The sequence below is a fragment of the Meleagris gallopavo genome, chromosome 1 (genome assembly GCF_000146605.3).
Source record: "Meleagris gallopavo isolate NT-WF06-2002-E0010 breed Aviagen turkey brand Nicholas breeding stock chromosome 1, Turkey_5.1, whole genome shotgun sequence".
Classification (NCBI taxonomy): domain Eukaryota; kingdom Metazoa; phylum Chordata; class Aves; order Galliformes; family Phasianidae; genus Meleagris; species Meleagris gallopavo.
The window spans coordinates 55,134,994-55,151,819 of record NC_015011.2 but is presented as its reverse complement, the minus strand read 5'-3'; the positions used below and the strand labels follow the sequence as shown (position 1 = coordinate 55,151,819).

General features: G+C 32.7%; 2 protein-coding genes across 2 annotated transcripts in view; one reads left to right on the top strand and one right to left on the bottom strand.

The window, feature by feature from the left end:
• Positions 1-13,698, top strand: part of LOC100544119 (PCNA-interacting partner) — a 44,465-nt gene extending 30,767 nt beyond the window's left edge. Inside the window, exons 4-6 of the mRNA XM_010713484.3 lie at positions 2,488-2,569; positions 12,237-12,387; positions 13,024-13,698. Coding sequence (XP_010711786.1) covers positions 2,488-2,569; positions 12,237-12,387; positions 13,024-13,358 — 568 coding nt within the window. The 3' untranslated portion in view covers positions 13,359-13,698. The remainder of the gene's footprint in view (positions 1-2,487; positions 2,570-12,236; positions 12,388-13,023) is intronic.
• A 21-nt stretch (positions 13,699-13,719) lies between these two features.
• On the bottom strand, positions 13,720-16,309 carry PMCH (pro-melanin concentrating hormone). Its single transcript, XM_031552891.1, is given in 4 exon segments — positions 13,720-13,769; positions 14,026-14,227; positions 14,569-14,774; positions 14,777-16,309. Coding segments are annotated over 4 exon segments (489 nt in total). The 5' UTR covers positions 14,808-16,309.
• Positions 16,310-16,826: the final 517 nt, after the last annotated feature.

The following is a 16,826-nucleotide window of genomic DNA, read 5'->3' as shown; positions in this document are numbered from 1 at the left end:
CAATTTATACTGTAATCCTCCAATTGCCTTGCAAATGCTGAACATTTCAATATCACCTAGGATAGTAACTAAGGTATCTGTATTTCATCAACATACAGGCACCTATACAGTACAAGCCTTTTTTGTTAACACTTCTCAAACATTTGATCAACAGTGTTTACAGTCTTTTGCTGATCCATGTAGTTAAAAGTAAGTCTGAAATAATTTACAGAATAAATGGCAATAGGTTTGACAGTAAACTTCACTGTAGTGAAAATTATTTTTGCTAATCTGATTCTATGTAACAGGTTGTCATCTCATATGGTAACTTTATGGTTTTAGATCAAATGGTAGTTTTTATTTTGAGGATTTTCACAATATTTTTTGTAATCTCTAGTGATTTTACTACTGAATAATCCCAAGATATGTTTAAAACTTTTGGGTGTATTTGTCTAGGATCTAATAATGTTAAAAGAGCACTGTTACTTTTCAGTTGAATGCTGAAGATAAATGAAAGCATCTCCTTTTCATAATTTCAGCATTCTTGGAATTTTACTTTCTTTGATTTATTCGTGTTTTAATAAACTTTGAGATTAAATTAATTGGCTATATTTATCTGTCACCTTTGAAATCCTGTAAGAAAGCTGCTGCTGAAAAGCAGTTATTGTGTGATGTTCAAATTTTTGTTAGTTTTCTTTAATTTAAAATTATATTTCTGTAACTTGTAAAATGCATACATATTTTCAGACAGAAAATGTAAGCAGTGATGATATAGTCTCATTATTTTTGAACATCCAAAACAAGCTGAAGTTTTTCTCAGTTTAATGGGACCTTCAGTATGCACCTCAAATATTTTCCATCCGTAAGAACCTCATTTTAGTTTTCTTGAGAATCATCCTTTTGAATATGCATTATAGAAGAGTGAATAAAGTTCCCGTACTTCTTTCTAATTTTCTTCAGTTTTAAATTTTATTTTGAACCTTTATACAATGCAAGCGTGCTGATTTCCTCTCAGAATTACTAAAACTTGTAATTAAACAAGAATGTAGTGATCATATTGAAATCGAGGTAAGGTGATTCTGATGCAATTTATTATATTGTTTACATTCAAAATTGAATTTTGCGTAAATATGAATTGAGTATTTTCATAATTCTTCACAATGAAGTTTTTGGTTTGTTTCTTTGTTTTTCTGGTTCTGCTGGTTCACCAAGTCTATATGGTTAAGGGCAATTTTATATTTGCTGTTGTTTTTCATGTAATGCCTGTCATCTTCCTATCACATTACTGCTAACAGAAGTCTTTCTTTAAAGTATGTGTGACAGAGCACTGGAACAGGTTGCCCAGTGAGGTTGAGAAGTCTCCTTTACAGAGATATTCAAGATGTGTCAGGATGCCCACCTGTGCATCCTATTATAGGGTACCTGCTTTAAAAGCGGGAGGTTTGGACTCCATGATCTCTTGAGATCTCTTCAAATCCTTGCAGTTCTGTGATTTACTCCTTGCTAATTTCTTTTTCTTTTTTTTTTATTTAAATGTTAAACATGTATGAAGTATATGCAAGTTGATGTGATCCACAAAGCAATAAATCTCTTTCAAAGCAATTTTTGTTGGAAAAATAAGATAATATATCCATACAGTGGAGAGGCAGTAATGATTTAACTGATTGCTTATCCTGAGGAAGCACCTGGTGTTGGAAAAGTGGGACACTGAGGATTTCGTCACTATGGGTTACAAGGAGAACACATGAGCCGTAAAAATGGAGTAGATGGGAGCACGTAGAAACTACGTATTTTGGCAATTTAAATACATTGAAAAGGCAGGCAGAAATTTAGTGCCGCATAAAAATGGAACTAAAAGAAAAAATGAGCTAAATAAAATAAATTTTATTTATGGAATAATTAAATAAGAGAGTCATTGAATAGAATGAGCAAAATAAATGAAATAAAGAATGAGTTATTTTGGAAATAAACAACTGTCTTTACATGCATAGGCTTATCATGTACATAAACTGAGAAGTAATTATTAACATATGAACAGATTAATTGTTATAATTTTCTGATCAAGTGCAAAAATACCTCTCTTTGATACAGAGAATTTATTTATTTATTTATTTATTTATGCATTTTAAACATCTAAATTTGTCATTCATTTATGTAAGTGTTCACATAGTGGAAGCATTTTGATTGAGTTCTTCTAATGAAAAGTATGTAAGGAGGAGGAAAATTTTTTCTGGATGTCAATCACATTCAAAAAGGTAGAAATACAGAGCTGCAATACTGTAAATACACTGTAAAAGGAGAGTAGAAATTGAAACTTTAAGTCTGATTTCATTATGGCGCCTTCAGTACTCACAATACATGTAGATACTTAAGAAAGGTAGAAACAAAGTAAGATTTGGAAAGAGAAAATGTTTGGTTTCCTGTTTCGAGGTACAGCATATGATAATTATTTTTCGTAACTGATTGAATTTATTTGTTCTGAATACTTCATATCTCTTTTGAACATAGATCTCCAGCACAGTCCAAAGAATCTTCTCCAAAACCTCTTAGACGGCGTATTCAGAAATCTCTGGGTGAAAAAAGAAGTAAGGTACTGTACAGGATGTGCTATCCATGGATGCATATACTACTGATATAGTAATGCTAAAATGAAAATAATAGTGATAAAATTTTCAAATATTTGTCTGAAGGGTATTCCATACTTAAACAATTAGTTACCATGTGCTTAATGACCTAACTCAAACCGTATTGAATGAGAACATGCAACACTCCAGAAAAGTCTTTAAGCTTACTAAAAATACTTTTGAATACTAGTGAAGATCTCATAATGAAAATATATTGCATAAATCTATATCTCCTAGTTTAGCTCTCTGTGCATCCCAGGACTATAGGATTAAATCTGAAGTTATGTGAAAGCAAAAATAACATTGAAAAGAGGGACCAGATTTCAATTCTAAAATAATAATGGTTAGTTGTTTTTTTTCAGAGTGCTTTTTATTTGTAACATTTCATCGACGTTTCCCTTATTGTATACATTAAAATGCATACAGTAAGTGCAGTAATGCTTGCTATTTTGTAGAGGAAATCAAACATTACAATATACTGGTATTGTAAGCAGCTCTGTTTAATAGAACAACTTCAGTGTTTCTGAAAATTACAACCTTTGTAAAATTGCATTTTACATCGTCTGTTTTTCTCAAAATTGTCAAATTTTAGTGTTGGGACTATGGACAGAGACAGACTATGTATCTTCCATGGCATTTCAACAGAGAATTAAATGAAAGTATTGACTATTTTTTACAAACTTAGCTATGACAACAGATGAAAACATAAATATAATTAGCATGTGAAAAAGGAAACAGAAGTTTTTATAGGCCATCAGAATTAGTTTTGGTAGAGCACAATGGAAAATATACCTCTGCCAGTGAAGATGAAGGGAATTTTCACATATTACATGTATGAGAAATAGAAAGTTATTGAAAGGAATTAGAATGAAAATTACTGTCAGTATTTCCAACAAGTGCTTTAAATATACTTTGATTCCACACAGAGTACGCTTTATAGAGAAGCTGAGGAGTGAGGGTGTTGTTTTAGATGCATGCACTAATTAAGGTGAAATCTTCCTTGAAACTTATGGGAAAACATTTGAAAAGATTGAAGCTGATAAATGATCTTCATGATAATTTTAGTATAAAAAACGTATTTAAATTGCAGCTTTATTCATCAAATAGCAAAAATGTAATATACCGTTTACATAATACATTAAAATAGACAGTTTTCTGACTAATCCGAGGTTTTGTAATTGGGTTCATGAAGTTATGTTCAGTGTTAAAGTACAAAAGAAATTCTAAAATTAATTGCCTGTCAGATTTTGGATCTCTACCAGGAACATGCAAAGTTTCTCACAGAAACTATCAAAAATATGAAACCTGAGATTGATTCCTGTTAAGAAATAATTAATCATTCTCTTTTTTTGTTTTTTTGTTTTTTGTTTTTTTTGAAAATTAGTTTTTTTGCTAATCAAAAAATGAGATTAGCTACTATTGAGAATTTCTATGTAAATTGTAGTTCTCACCAAAGGTATCATGACAGCTCATGACAGCTTCCTGAGTTGATTCCATATTGCCTAAGAAGGATATTGTGATTCCTATATCCCCTGTTAATACAGTACAAGGAGTGACTATTTCTCTGTAACTTTTGTCTCAGCCTTCTTTTCACTGTGATTGATGACAGAGAATGTGTCTGTAGCAAAATAAATGAAATATCTATTATTTTTAGCCAGTCTTTCAGTCTACTGAAAGATACTGACACTCACAGTGTGCCCTCATTATAAATGAGGATGACTATGTTGAAATGTAAATTACCTTTTATCTTAAGAAAATCAAAATACAAGAGGAACAAACAACAGGTATAAAGTCTGTGGTTTATCCTTAGAGCAATCATAGAACAATCATAGAATCACCAAGGTTGGAAAAGATCTCTGAGATCATCTAATCCAACCATCCATCTACCACCAATACTTACCCACCATGTTCCTTAGTACAACATTCAATTGTAAAGATTACTTATAGTGTTTTGTAGATTAAACCAGTAAAATTTGACTCACTTCTACTTCAGCAGAATGGATGCTAAGTTGAATGTGATTAATTTTTAACTAAAAGCCCACTTGGAACACACAGCTCATGTCTTAAAGGAATACTGGGGCTGCTGAACTGTCTTTTGTAATCATAAACAGCCTTCTTCACAGCTTTCTTCCAGTGTATCCTATCGTATCAGCGAGAAAAAAGCACTGCGTGGAACAGAGACCAACTATCTCAAGATGTTTTTCCATATTGAAAAAGCATAAATACAAAATAATAGTGTTCAAAATGTAAATGGACTGCAAATATGTATCAGTACAGAGTCTTCTTACTCAGAGTGTTTTACATTGCCCGAATGTTTCACATTGCTTGCAATTCTGTTTTCTGTGTATTAGCCATTTACCATCCAAACTATACCATATGCTTGTAAAGTCTGAAATTCTTCTTTTGATACCCCTATGCTTACTTTAGTCTTGCTTCTCCCTTCAGTTAAGCAAAATTGCTGTTGCCAAAACAGCTAATGACTTTTCCAACTGAAACTCAGAGATAATTCTTCAACCTTCATCTTTGATCTTCATTCTCTCACAGAAGATCTAGATTTTCTTTTTTATTCTTCTTTTGTCTGTTCTCGGTAGCCTTTCTTACAATTTCTACAGTGTTTCTTTTGTGTTTTTTCCCCCCTTTCTTTTCGTACTTAGAAGACATTTGGGATCGTATCTTTCCTTCTTTTTCTGTACCTTCTTTGTGGAGGAATACATCTACAAACAAGTTCAGCTATCAGCCATGTATGAATAATTTATAAATCTATATGTAACCTAAGTATCTCTTTTGTCAAAACTAGCAATTTTTGTAACTTCTTCTATAAGAAACTTCTTTTAAGTATATGTCTGTCTGTCTTAATATATTTACCTTTAAGGATAGTACACTATCTGCTACTTTTTTGCATCATAGCAACTGTAGAATATATTCTTCTTTAGCCGTATGTCAACTTGACTATAAATCTTGAAAGATTCAGCTTGCTTTTTGATCACAGTGGTATATTTTTCATGGACTTGGTAGATGATATATATGCAGATTTAGCCTATCTTCACCGAGACTGACAGCTATTGAACAGCAAAGCGTTTAGAAGGTAAATGCCATTCTTCTGTTTGCATATCAATCTACTCCTTGAAGTTGTAGTAGATACAAACTACTTGTTTTAACCTATGTTTAGCCACATTGATTATTTCTAATTTACTGCTCTGAGATATACGTTCTTAGTTACATTCAGCCTACAATACCAATTTTCATTGTTGTTTTGCTAATTTTCAGTCTAGTTCTTTCAATTTTTTTGCTTTATACTATTTCTTATAGCTGAAGATATTTCCTATGGGTATCTGCAGAACTCGTTATCCTTTTTTAAAAGCTTTTTCAGTACCTTTAAATCAATCTCTCCTCAAAATTTAGCATTTTTATGTATTGAGGTGGATGCCCATTACAATGACTAATTTGGATTCCTTTCCCTATGAATCCATATATTTCTTGTCTCAGATTGTAATGTCCCTTGATAGAAATATTTTTTGTTCTGTCCTTACTGTGCAACATATAGTACAATGAATTCCTTGTCCCTGACCATAGATCTCAAGTGCTGTATTAGTGTTTATCACCTTCTTATACTGAATATCAGTTTTCACATTACAAAATTGTCATATGAAATAATAATTTACAGGTTGCCTCTAAAATCTGTACTTGTAAATTTTGCTATGCATAATGCACAGATTTCAAAATTGACTCACAAGAAATAATGTGCATATATTCTGAATTATACAGTAGAAATACGATGGTCCTTTTCAATGTCACTGATTCTTCTGAGAAATTTCATATGTGATGGTAGCATTATTTCCATAAAATTGTCGTGAGGGCTCTGTTTCACACTGCCTCTTTTGACATGGTTAGATTGTTAACCTGCAGTGTTAACTCACCATCAGCCATTTGGATTTGTAATAGTTTGCAATAAAAGTTTTCTTTACTGTGATATTTGAGAGGGAAAGTGACGAGTAGCTTAGTTATATGCTGAGCCCCATCATTAATTGTATGTTGAATAAGGAATTTTGGGAAAATCCAGTAAGCAATGGGAAAAAGGGACATTTCACTAAATTAAAAGTAGCAACAATAAAAATAAAAATGATATCCCCTCCTTCCATAATAGGAATTGACTTTTTGTATCTGCAGAATTGCAAAGAACAACAGATCAGTATTTAAACCTGGAGCACAATGTGATGCACATGTGTTTTGTATCTAAGAATAAAGAAAGTGGGAAAAGTAAGCAGGTAGCTATGAATTGTAATATGTTTAAAAATAAGGTAACTCAATGAGTATTTCCGTTTTCCCAAAATCAGTTCCTGGCAACAGTGAAGAGGAAATATTTTCTCTTGCAATCCTCATTAGATACTAGAATAGATGCAAAAATATTCCCTAACTATTAAGGCATTTGTTAGAAAGCAATGCTAGTGCTCAGTTCCTTGAAGAGGAAGAAGTTTGGAGATCTAGTATGTTGCACCTTTTCGTTCTCTCCAGCAGAAACAAGTCATAATAATAATGAGAAATTCAATTTCATCTTCCAATGGGCGGTGATTAAGAAATGAGCTGTGTTTCAAATTTTCTATCCAATGTTAAAGGGAAGTATCTTAATGGCAAGTGGTATTTTATGGAAAAAATCCTTAATTCAGAAAGGTCCACAGAATATCTATTCAATTATGTCTCTTGCAGCCAGTTTTTCTTTCATTCAGTTTCTGCTTCATAAAAGAAAATAGACCATTTAACTAGACAAGAGAGAGTTACTTTATCTAAAACAAGTTATTCCAACCTTATGTCTGGTACTTTGGATTATACTTACATTAATTTTAAATCCCACTATTTAACAATTAATTTTGTTGAATGCAATGGGATTATTTAAGTAGTAATTACTTTTGTGTGAGAGGAATGGAGTGATTGTAGTGATCACCTCCTTTGATTAGGTTAAAGATCTATTTAGGGTAATAAACAGATTGCATAATAAAGATTTAATTTTTCCTCTGCACCTCAAAAGATAAACTGATGTTTCAAGTTGTAAGTAAAACATTTTACTGGATGGAACTAATGACTTTGGGTGTGAACATTAGCAATTATGAAGGAAGGAACAAAAGTTATTAGGCCATAAGCATACAGTATGTGAAAGAGTAGCATATTTTTATATTATTTTGGAAAGTAAAGATTGTTTCAGCCTTTAATGCATTGTGTTAAAAATCCTGCTACATTTTTAACACATTTACTCCATGACAGCTGCAAGAACTTTCAGTAGTTTGGCATCTTATTTTTTTTTTTTAATGTAACAGGAGAGAACCTTTCCTATCTGAAACGCTGTTTTCCTCCAATTGGGAACATAACTGTAGTTTTAGTTTTAAAACAATCTGTGGCTGAATAAAACTCTAACAAATGTTGGCATGTTTGATATTCATTGTAATTTCACTGTGTATAGAAATCCTCCCAAGGAAAAAAACTCTACAAAGCAAACAATTCCAGGCTGCCTTTCTCATGTGATTTGTTCATGCCTATACAAAGTGATTTAATTTTTAGATTCAAGCACTAATGTTATTTTTCACTGCTTAGTTCCCTAAATGCTGTTACTTGAGAAAATTGTTTTGCCTGTTTGTGATTCCAGTACAAATAAATTGTAACTTGGAAAACTGTCAACAGGAAGTTATCAAGAGTTTTCTGCATGCCCATTGTAACTATGGGTAGAAAAGGCATAGCAATAGAGAAAATAATCCACCTCAGGCAGACGTATTATCTATTGTAAAAATAAAATTTCTGACTGGAATGTAATTATGGAATGTAAATTGATTAGTAGTTTAGGTTATGAAATGTGTTAAAAAATGAATACCTGAAGGAGAAAAAGGAAGGGGAGATACAGATTATGTCCAATAAAAGATCTAAAGACAGGCTATTTTTCTTAATCAGATACTTGATAAACTATACTTCTGGGGGAAATACCATTATAATTACTACAAGACCCCTGAAAAACTTTATGAGGATCCCTAGCTGTGAATTATGAGCACTCTTGAAATCATTATGTGATAATTTGTAGCTGAATATCTTCAAAATAGTCGTAAGTTAATTTAGGGTAGCAAAGATTGGTACAATGTCATGCTAAAAAAAAATGGTCAGATTTGGTAAAATAAACGCTTGCTGTTACCTGAGCTATTAGTCAAGATGGTTTTTTTGTGGTTGAATAACATGATGCCTTATTTTGATGATGGTGTTTACTGTTTTTTTTTAATATTTTCTTTCTCTTCCCTTAACACTTCCTTTCTTTCAACTTACCTTTACTACATTTTCTGAAAGAAAACAAGTAAAGATGCAGAGAATACATTTTTCTCTACTTTTTATCTCTCTCTTCCTTTTCCAAATAGTATTCTAATTGTTTGGCTGGAAAATAAAAACATATGTTTGTTGTTACTGATGTAGGTTTTCAAATTCTATTAAGCTATTCCAGCGTATAAAACCCAAATCTCAACATTCTTACTGACTAAGTATTGGCAGTACTGACTGCATATGGTGGAAGGAGGTCTGGAATAGATTATCAACTAACTTTTAGAAATAAATAGACCACGCACCATTAATTTTTTGCATAACTGTGAATGTTTTATATTGGCATCTCAATGAACTGAAAATCTTTAAGTACAGAAGTTAAGGTGGGAGAATATTCTACATATTCTGTTTGTACTATCTGATCTACATGTGCTAAATACGGGATGTCTTATATGCTGTTGTAGTTTCTTCCAGCTAAACAATAGTAACAGTAAACCCCTATATCTGAAATTCAGCAGAATTTTTTTCTACGTATAGGCGTAACAGCAATATCCCTCTTGCTTGTGAAGAGGAACAGGGACAGCAAGCCTGAATTCATTTCACACTACTTATGCGCAGATACTTGCTTAGGAAGTTGAATTCCCAACGTCTTTTCGCTTTCAGAGAGTGGTTGGTTATTGGATTGGTGATGTGGATTCCCTCAAAGCAGCGGAGTTTGGGGAATTTAATGTACAAAACCGCTCATTTCGAAGAGTATTCCATTTGTTGAAGCCTTTATTATGTGTTACTCAATCAAATTTGAAATTAGTCTTTTTTTTTAAAGGAACATTCCGGAAGACCTTTTCTTTTTGATTCAACTGTAAACTCACTGTTTTGTTCTGCCTTTGGGTTATTAAAATTTTCTTGTTGCTAACTCAGTGTAGTACAGTTGTTGTACTAGCAAGTTTATATTCCTACACAAGCGGGGAAGTTTACTTCAAGAAGTCTAGTTTTGCAATCTTGATTCATATATACCTTCTAGCTTAGTAATAGGATCAACTGAAACAGTTCTATTTGGTAGAGTTTTATGTACTGCTTTTAAATGGCTAAGTAGCATGTGATGTGGCACAAAATTTTAAGGCATATTTAATGCTTCAGTGCAGTTGAAATACAGACAGATGAATTTGTGAATTTTTTTCAGTATTTGGTCCTTTGATTCCGCATATTCTATCCCTCAAAATTAGGTTCATTAAATGTCTTGCGGGTGTGGTAAAAAAAAAACCCTAATGTCCAAAAAATAATTCATTGTTTATAGAATGTTAACTATCAAGCTTTCTTGACTGCTTGATGGGCTTTTTTGGTGCTGTATTTATTATATCTTCATTAGCTCAGTACAAAATGCATCTTATTCGCCTCTTGCAATATGAATGTGATAGCATTTTGTGTGCAGGTTATTGCAGCATAATGTGTATCATATCAATAAAAAGTTGAGGATCAAGTGAATTTTAAAGGACTATGATGAAGCATTGCAAAAACATCAAAACCAGGAAGCATAATAATACAGTAATACTAAACTAAAAAAAATTAAGCCATGTATGTTCTGAACATTATATAAATAGGATGTTACATTTAGTTAAACAAGATTAGTCATGCATTTTCTGCAGTTTCAAATACTTATTCTGAGTCTTTGGCTATAGTTTCATCCTTCTCTACTGGGTTTGTATGGCAAGTTTTGTGTAGCAGCTGGGCTACAGGTAACCTCTATGAGAAGAGATCAGGAGCTGCCCGCATGCTGGGCAGAGTCAATTCTAAAAGAGACCAACACTGGTCAATACTGACCTCATCAGTGATGCTGGTGATAGTTCTGTGGTAACATATTTAAGAAAGGATAAGTGTGGTAGCTGTAAGAAGTGAATGAGAAAAATAGAGAGAAACATCTCTGCAAACACCAAAGTCAGTGAAGAGGGGTATGAGGTGCTCTGGATGCTGGAGCAGAAATTCCCCTGTAGCACATGGAGAAGACTATAATGAATCTTTAAGTGAGACTATATGGATATGGGCACATTAAGTAAGAATTACCCATGTTTATGTAAATAAAAGATAGCAAATATATTCACCTGATCAATTGCAATATCATGCAGATACTTAGGCTACCTCTAAAAGCTGGAGTGTATTAGTTTATGTGGATGAAAGCAGCGTGTGATGAAAGTGGTATAAACTGTGACTGAATTTTGCAACCCCTGTGAAATGAGGTTTCCAGCCATGTATTCTTTTCTGTTATTCTGTTTGAATTTGAAAGTTTGAATTGGAACAAAATAATCTATAGAAGTGAAATCCTGGAAATATAATATTTAAACTTGCTTGTGCATAGAAAGAAAGTATAATGCAAACTTTTAAATCCTAAAAGTGTCTGCAAACCTCTTACTCAACAAAACCAACTAAAACAAACAAACAAACAAACAAAAAAAAAACAGTATTTATTTTGTGACAATGTTTATTGTATTTCTTTTTGCTTATGTTTGCACAGCATTTCTCATTCAGCTCATATTTATTAGAATTCACCTGTGACATTTTAACAGATTTATTAGCAGGAAATCCCAACCCCTGCTATACCTTTCAATATATTTTAAATAATTTAATAGACTTTCAAAAGGATGTGAGGGCACAAATTGTCTTGCAGACTCCATACCATTTCTGATGAATTGGTCAGCACGTATGAAGTTTGACCCTGGAATTAGAATAAGTGATAGTCAGAGAAACTGTAGCCTAAGGGTAAACTGAAGAAGCTTGACCTGGAATCGCCAACTCCAGTAAATATAATTATATTGACTATATTAAAATTTTCACATAATTTTTGTAGTTGAACTACATATTTTGATTTGTCTGTGCTATAAGACTACATTATCTCCTTCCAAAACTAGGAGAGGGCGATGAACATAGAGAACCAGATACAGTAGTGTTCTTCACCATTGTAGCTTTTTGGCAATGGAGGCTATGCATGTTTTGACAAATGTGGCTCTTGACATCAGTGTTCAGTATGCCTATATTTTGAGATTAATTGCAAAATCTGAAGGTTAACATAGAGAGATCTGAAATAATATTTTATATAGAAGTTATAGACATAAATATGTTGAAGACTATATTACTTTTTCAGTGTTTCGCTATTATTGCTGTAAGTATTCTTGAAAACTTGTATATTTTGTATACTTTTGTATATTTTGAATACTTCATATCAATTTTTTTATGTGAGTATTCTCATTTTTTAGTAAAACTTTTGAGATAACAGAATGGAAACTTAATATTTTACTAGCCTTGCAGGTGTTGTATTTTACTTCTGTAAGTAAAGCTAACACAAATTATTATTGGTAGATGGAGCAATCTTCAATCAAATCTCAGTTTGCATGTACATACAAAAATGAGCTGAGTAAAATAAGGGATCAGTACTTCCTCAGCAGTAGCCAAATGCCAGCCTGCATACATCCTGCACCAAAGCAACATTTACAAGGTAAATATTTCACAGGTAAGCCACAGTAGAATTGAATATGTGAATGTGATATCTAATTTTTCAAGTGTTATCAAAGAAAGCTTTAGTAAAATTCATGTATAGATACATTTTCATGAAAAAAATAGATGTCTCATTGCTTTATATATACTGTGACCAGCTAAATGCCTTTGCATTGAAATTTTAATGCTAATATTTTAAAAACTCAAATTTGTTTGAAACACATGTATAGATGTTATTTTAAGGTAAAAAAAAAGTAGATTAATTTTGTGTAATGTTACTTCTTATTTGACATAAGCAAGCTAACTGAAATTCATATCTTTATCATTAAGAAAATAATCGTTTGGGTTATTCCTCCATAAGCTATGTCATATATATATATATTCTAAATCCTTTATGCATATTTTCTAATATTTCAAAGCTTTAAATTCATTTCCCTAATTTAGTTTCCTTAACTTATTTTTTGAGCAATGTAATTTTAAAATATCAGCATACTTAATATGTAGCAAATGCAGTGACCAGAATAGTTTTGTTCTGCTTTATAAAGCAAGTGTTTTGATAAAAATTCACATGATAGTCCTGATAGAAAACAGATGAATAAACCCAGGTAACTTCTATTTCTTCACATATGTTTTTGATATTCTCACATGACAGAAGGTATGAATTCATGTCTTGACATACCAGTGCTTGGAACTATTTCTGAAAATGTTCATCAGAATAGAAATTATGGAGAAATGGGGAAATTGAGTTGTCAGCCAAGAAACAAGAACTCCAAGAATGAACAGATGGATTTGAATAATGACAAAGTTATCTATGATGAGGAAAGTGAAACATCTTTGCCAAAAAATGCTAAGAAACGTAAGACTTCAAACAACCTTCAGAAGGAATTGGACAGCAAAATTGATGGAAAAAGAAAGAACAACAGAACTGCAAGCAAGAATAAATTGATTGTTGGTCAGGCAAAATTAACTCAATTTTTTAAACTGTAACTTTTTATTTTTACCTGCATTGTCTGTTGAGTACTTCAGAAGTAAGATTTTGTGAGAAAAAGGTGAAATTCATGATTTGCTTTTCTTCATACTCAAATCAATGAAAATAGCTTGTGTGTATAATTAGACAAATACTTACAAGTCTGATTATGCAGGTATCTTTTATTTTTGATAAGAATACATCAGTATTTACAACTATGCTCTGTTTTGGTAATGAATTATGCTTCTCTCAACATTGCAATGTGAAAATAATGTTAGATGCATATGTATAGCAATACTAAGACACAAATATCTTCCAATCATATTACTCATAATAAAATGTTTAATCTTTTTCAAAGAAGGTGCTGTGAGCCAGTAGTTTTCAGACTTGCCAACAAGGTCGATAGACTCTTCCCAGCATGCATCTGAGCACTACAGGAATATAAAGCAAAAGTTTAAAATAGCAAAGAACTAGAATTCTGTATGGCCTACAAATGCCTACACCCCCAGCCCCCAGACTGTTTACAGTAGAGGCAAGTTGGAAATGCAGGATTTAAATAGCACTAACAAATCCCAGATATTGGAGTTTCTAACTGTGCTTTTAAGAAATAGTTTCAGAGACACTGAAGTATACCTTATCAGAATTAATCTAAAAAAATGAAGAGAGAAAAAAATAAAATGTACTTACTGTCAAAATCTCTTCTTCCTATGGGGAATTTAGCTGAATTTTCTTCTTCCACTGTCTCTCTTTCCTGTACTGATTCAATATTCTGAATTTCAGTGTCAGCTGGAAAAGCAATGGCTCTCTTCAGTGCAAGATAAGGTAGTTGCTTTCTGCCTGCACTGATAGGTACACCATGATTTAAGAAATCATGTCTGGAATCAGTGTCCTGTTTTAAGAAGAAAAACAGGACTATCAGTTTACCTTTAAAAAAAAAACAAGAGACATGCTGAAACATAGGCTCTTCCCCCACAATTTTTGTTTCTATTTAAATTATTTTTTATTTTTCATTTTTTCTTTTAATTTAACTGCCCAGATTAAACATTTAAAAACTGGAAATTAGAAAATTCTAAGAGGAAATTATGGTAGAAAATTTCATTCAATCCTAAACTGATTTTTTTCCTGTACCCAACAAGTCATTACTTTAAATTCCTTGTCTTCTAAACGGCTATAAAAAGAATTTCAATTTAACACTTCAGCAATTAAAAAAATGCAAAACTGAAAACTCACAAAAAACTTTAATTTTCTGTCATCGTCTTCATCCAAGAAGCTTTCCTCAATCTTATAACGTTTCAGCAAAGGCATTGCTCCTCTCTTTTCAGTTCTATCTCCATTTCGAAGGGTTTTTCCTAAGTTGAATGCAGTTAGCAACATATCTTCATCTTCTGCTTTTTGCAGAGATTTTGAAACTGAGATTAGAAAACCTTGAGAAAAAGAGAAAGTATTAACATATATGATGAGAAACACATTCTTAATTACTTAATGCTTTCGTGTAAGGTAAGCAGTTTTCAAACTCTAAGCTTTTCAGGTGTAAATTAACATGTTCTCTATCTGTGCCACTTTATATATTTTACAGACTGAATGGAAACTACTTCAGTGAGTGATGAGTTCAGTCTTTTAAATGAGTCACATTAAGGATAAGGCTTTGTATAAGCCTTCTAATCCCATCTATTGTTTAGAACTACTTAAACATTTCTTTAGCTTGGATAATTTTTTTCTTTCAATCTTTTTAGAACAGCAAGATAGCTCCTTTGGAGCATCATTATAGCAAAGCTCAAACAAAACAGTGATGTCCATTTGTGGTGTTTAATAAGCTTCACATTCATTTAAGGCGACTTGTGAAAAGGAACTAATTTACATAATAAGCAGGACTTTTGTGATGGTGTGACTTATCATAGTCTTTAATCAAAAGCGACTTACGAGAGAGTTGAAAAACTTGAAATTTAACAATATCTTAGACTGCTACTGTGTTTATGTTGAAGTAACTAATTTGTCTGTTATCTTTAATCAGTCAAAGAACTCAGGTAAGAAATAATTTTTAATACTTAAGTGATTTTCTGTATTTTCTTTTTGAAAATGAACATTTCCCAAACAAATACAAAATAGTCAGATACACTTGCTAGGAAAGTAGAAAGAAAGTGAAATTTCATTTTTAAATTAACAAATACATATATTTGAGGTCTGTCTACTATTCTGTGGAAAAAAAGGCAGGAATTTGTGTATAATATTTTTTACTTCATCTGGAAAGCAAATGTGGATTTAAGTAATCTCTTAATGTCAATGACAGAAAAGATCTATTCAATGACTATGTGCCATCCCATAAATTCATGCTTATTTTAACCTTTAGGGTGGGGCATAGAACCAAATATCATCCTAAGTAAAGCAAACTAATAGGAAATTGATAAAAAAAAATGAGAAGGTTAGGGTTAGAGTTGGTGCTAAGTCTCCCAGTTGGAGGCTGGTAGTGACTGGAGTACCCCAAGGATCAATAATGGGTGCAGTCCTGTTTAATGATCTGGATGATGGGTGAAGTGCACTTGGTAAATTTGTGGCTGGGATAGTGGCTGACTCACCTGCTGCTACCTAGAGGGACCTGTGGAGGTAGGCTAAGTTGAGTGTCATGAAGGTCAAAAGGGTGTAGAATCCTGCAAGGTTTAGAGCAACTCTAAGCACTGATACATGCTGGGACGCCACCCAGCTAGAGAGCATTGCCAGAAGGTCAGAAGAGATTATCCTTCTGCTCTGCTCAGCATTTGTAAGGCTGCATCTGAAGTTCTGTGCCCAGTTTCTCCCCCCACCTCTTCCCACAAGTACCAGAGAGACATAGACATACTGGAAAAAGGTCCAACAAATGGCCACCAAGATGAGGTTACTGATGCACCTGTCCTGTGAGGAGAGGCTGAGAGAGCTGAGACACTTCGGCCTAGAGAGGAGAAGACTAAGGACTGTGCATCAATACCTGAAATGAGAGTTGCAATGATGACAGAGCCAGGACAAGAGACAGAGGCACAAACTAGAACATAGGATGTTCCATCTGAATATTAGGAAGCACTTATTTACTGTCAAAACTGCCTGAATGAGCCCAAGGCAGCCTAATGTAACTTGAGCAGGGAGGTTAGATAAGTGACTTCCAGAAGTTCTGTCCAACCTTTAGCTTTTTGTGATTACCCTTAAGTAATCCTGCCTGTTAATGTCTTAAAACCAAAGTCTGCATGAAACTTTTTTCCATTGTTGCAAGTAAAAGAAGCGATAAGGGAGTATGGAATAGAAAGAACTATGTGAATGGATTTAAAAAAAAAAAAAAGTGAATTAAGCAATATCAGCCTTTTATACAAAGATAATTAACTGAATACTAAAGGTCTGAAGACTAACCTAGCATCTAACTAGCACATTTTTGCAAGATTTGTGTATGAAGAGTCATCAGAAGGAATTTGTCCCATACTCATATGTGAATAATTGTCACGTTTGAGCTTTTGAGCCTAATACTT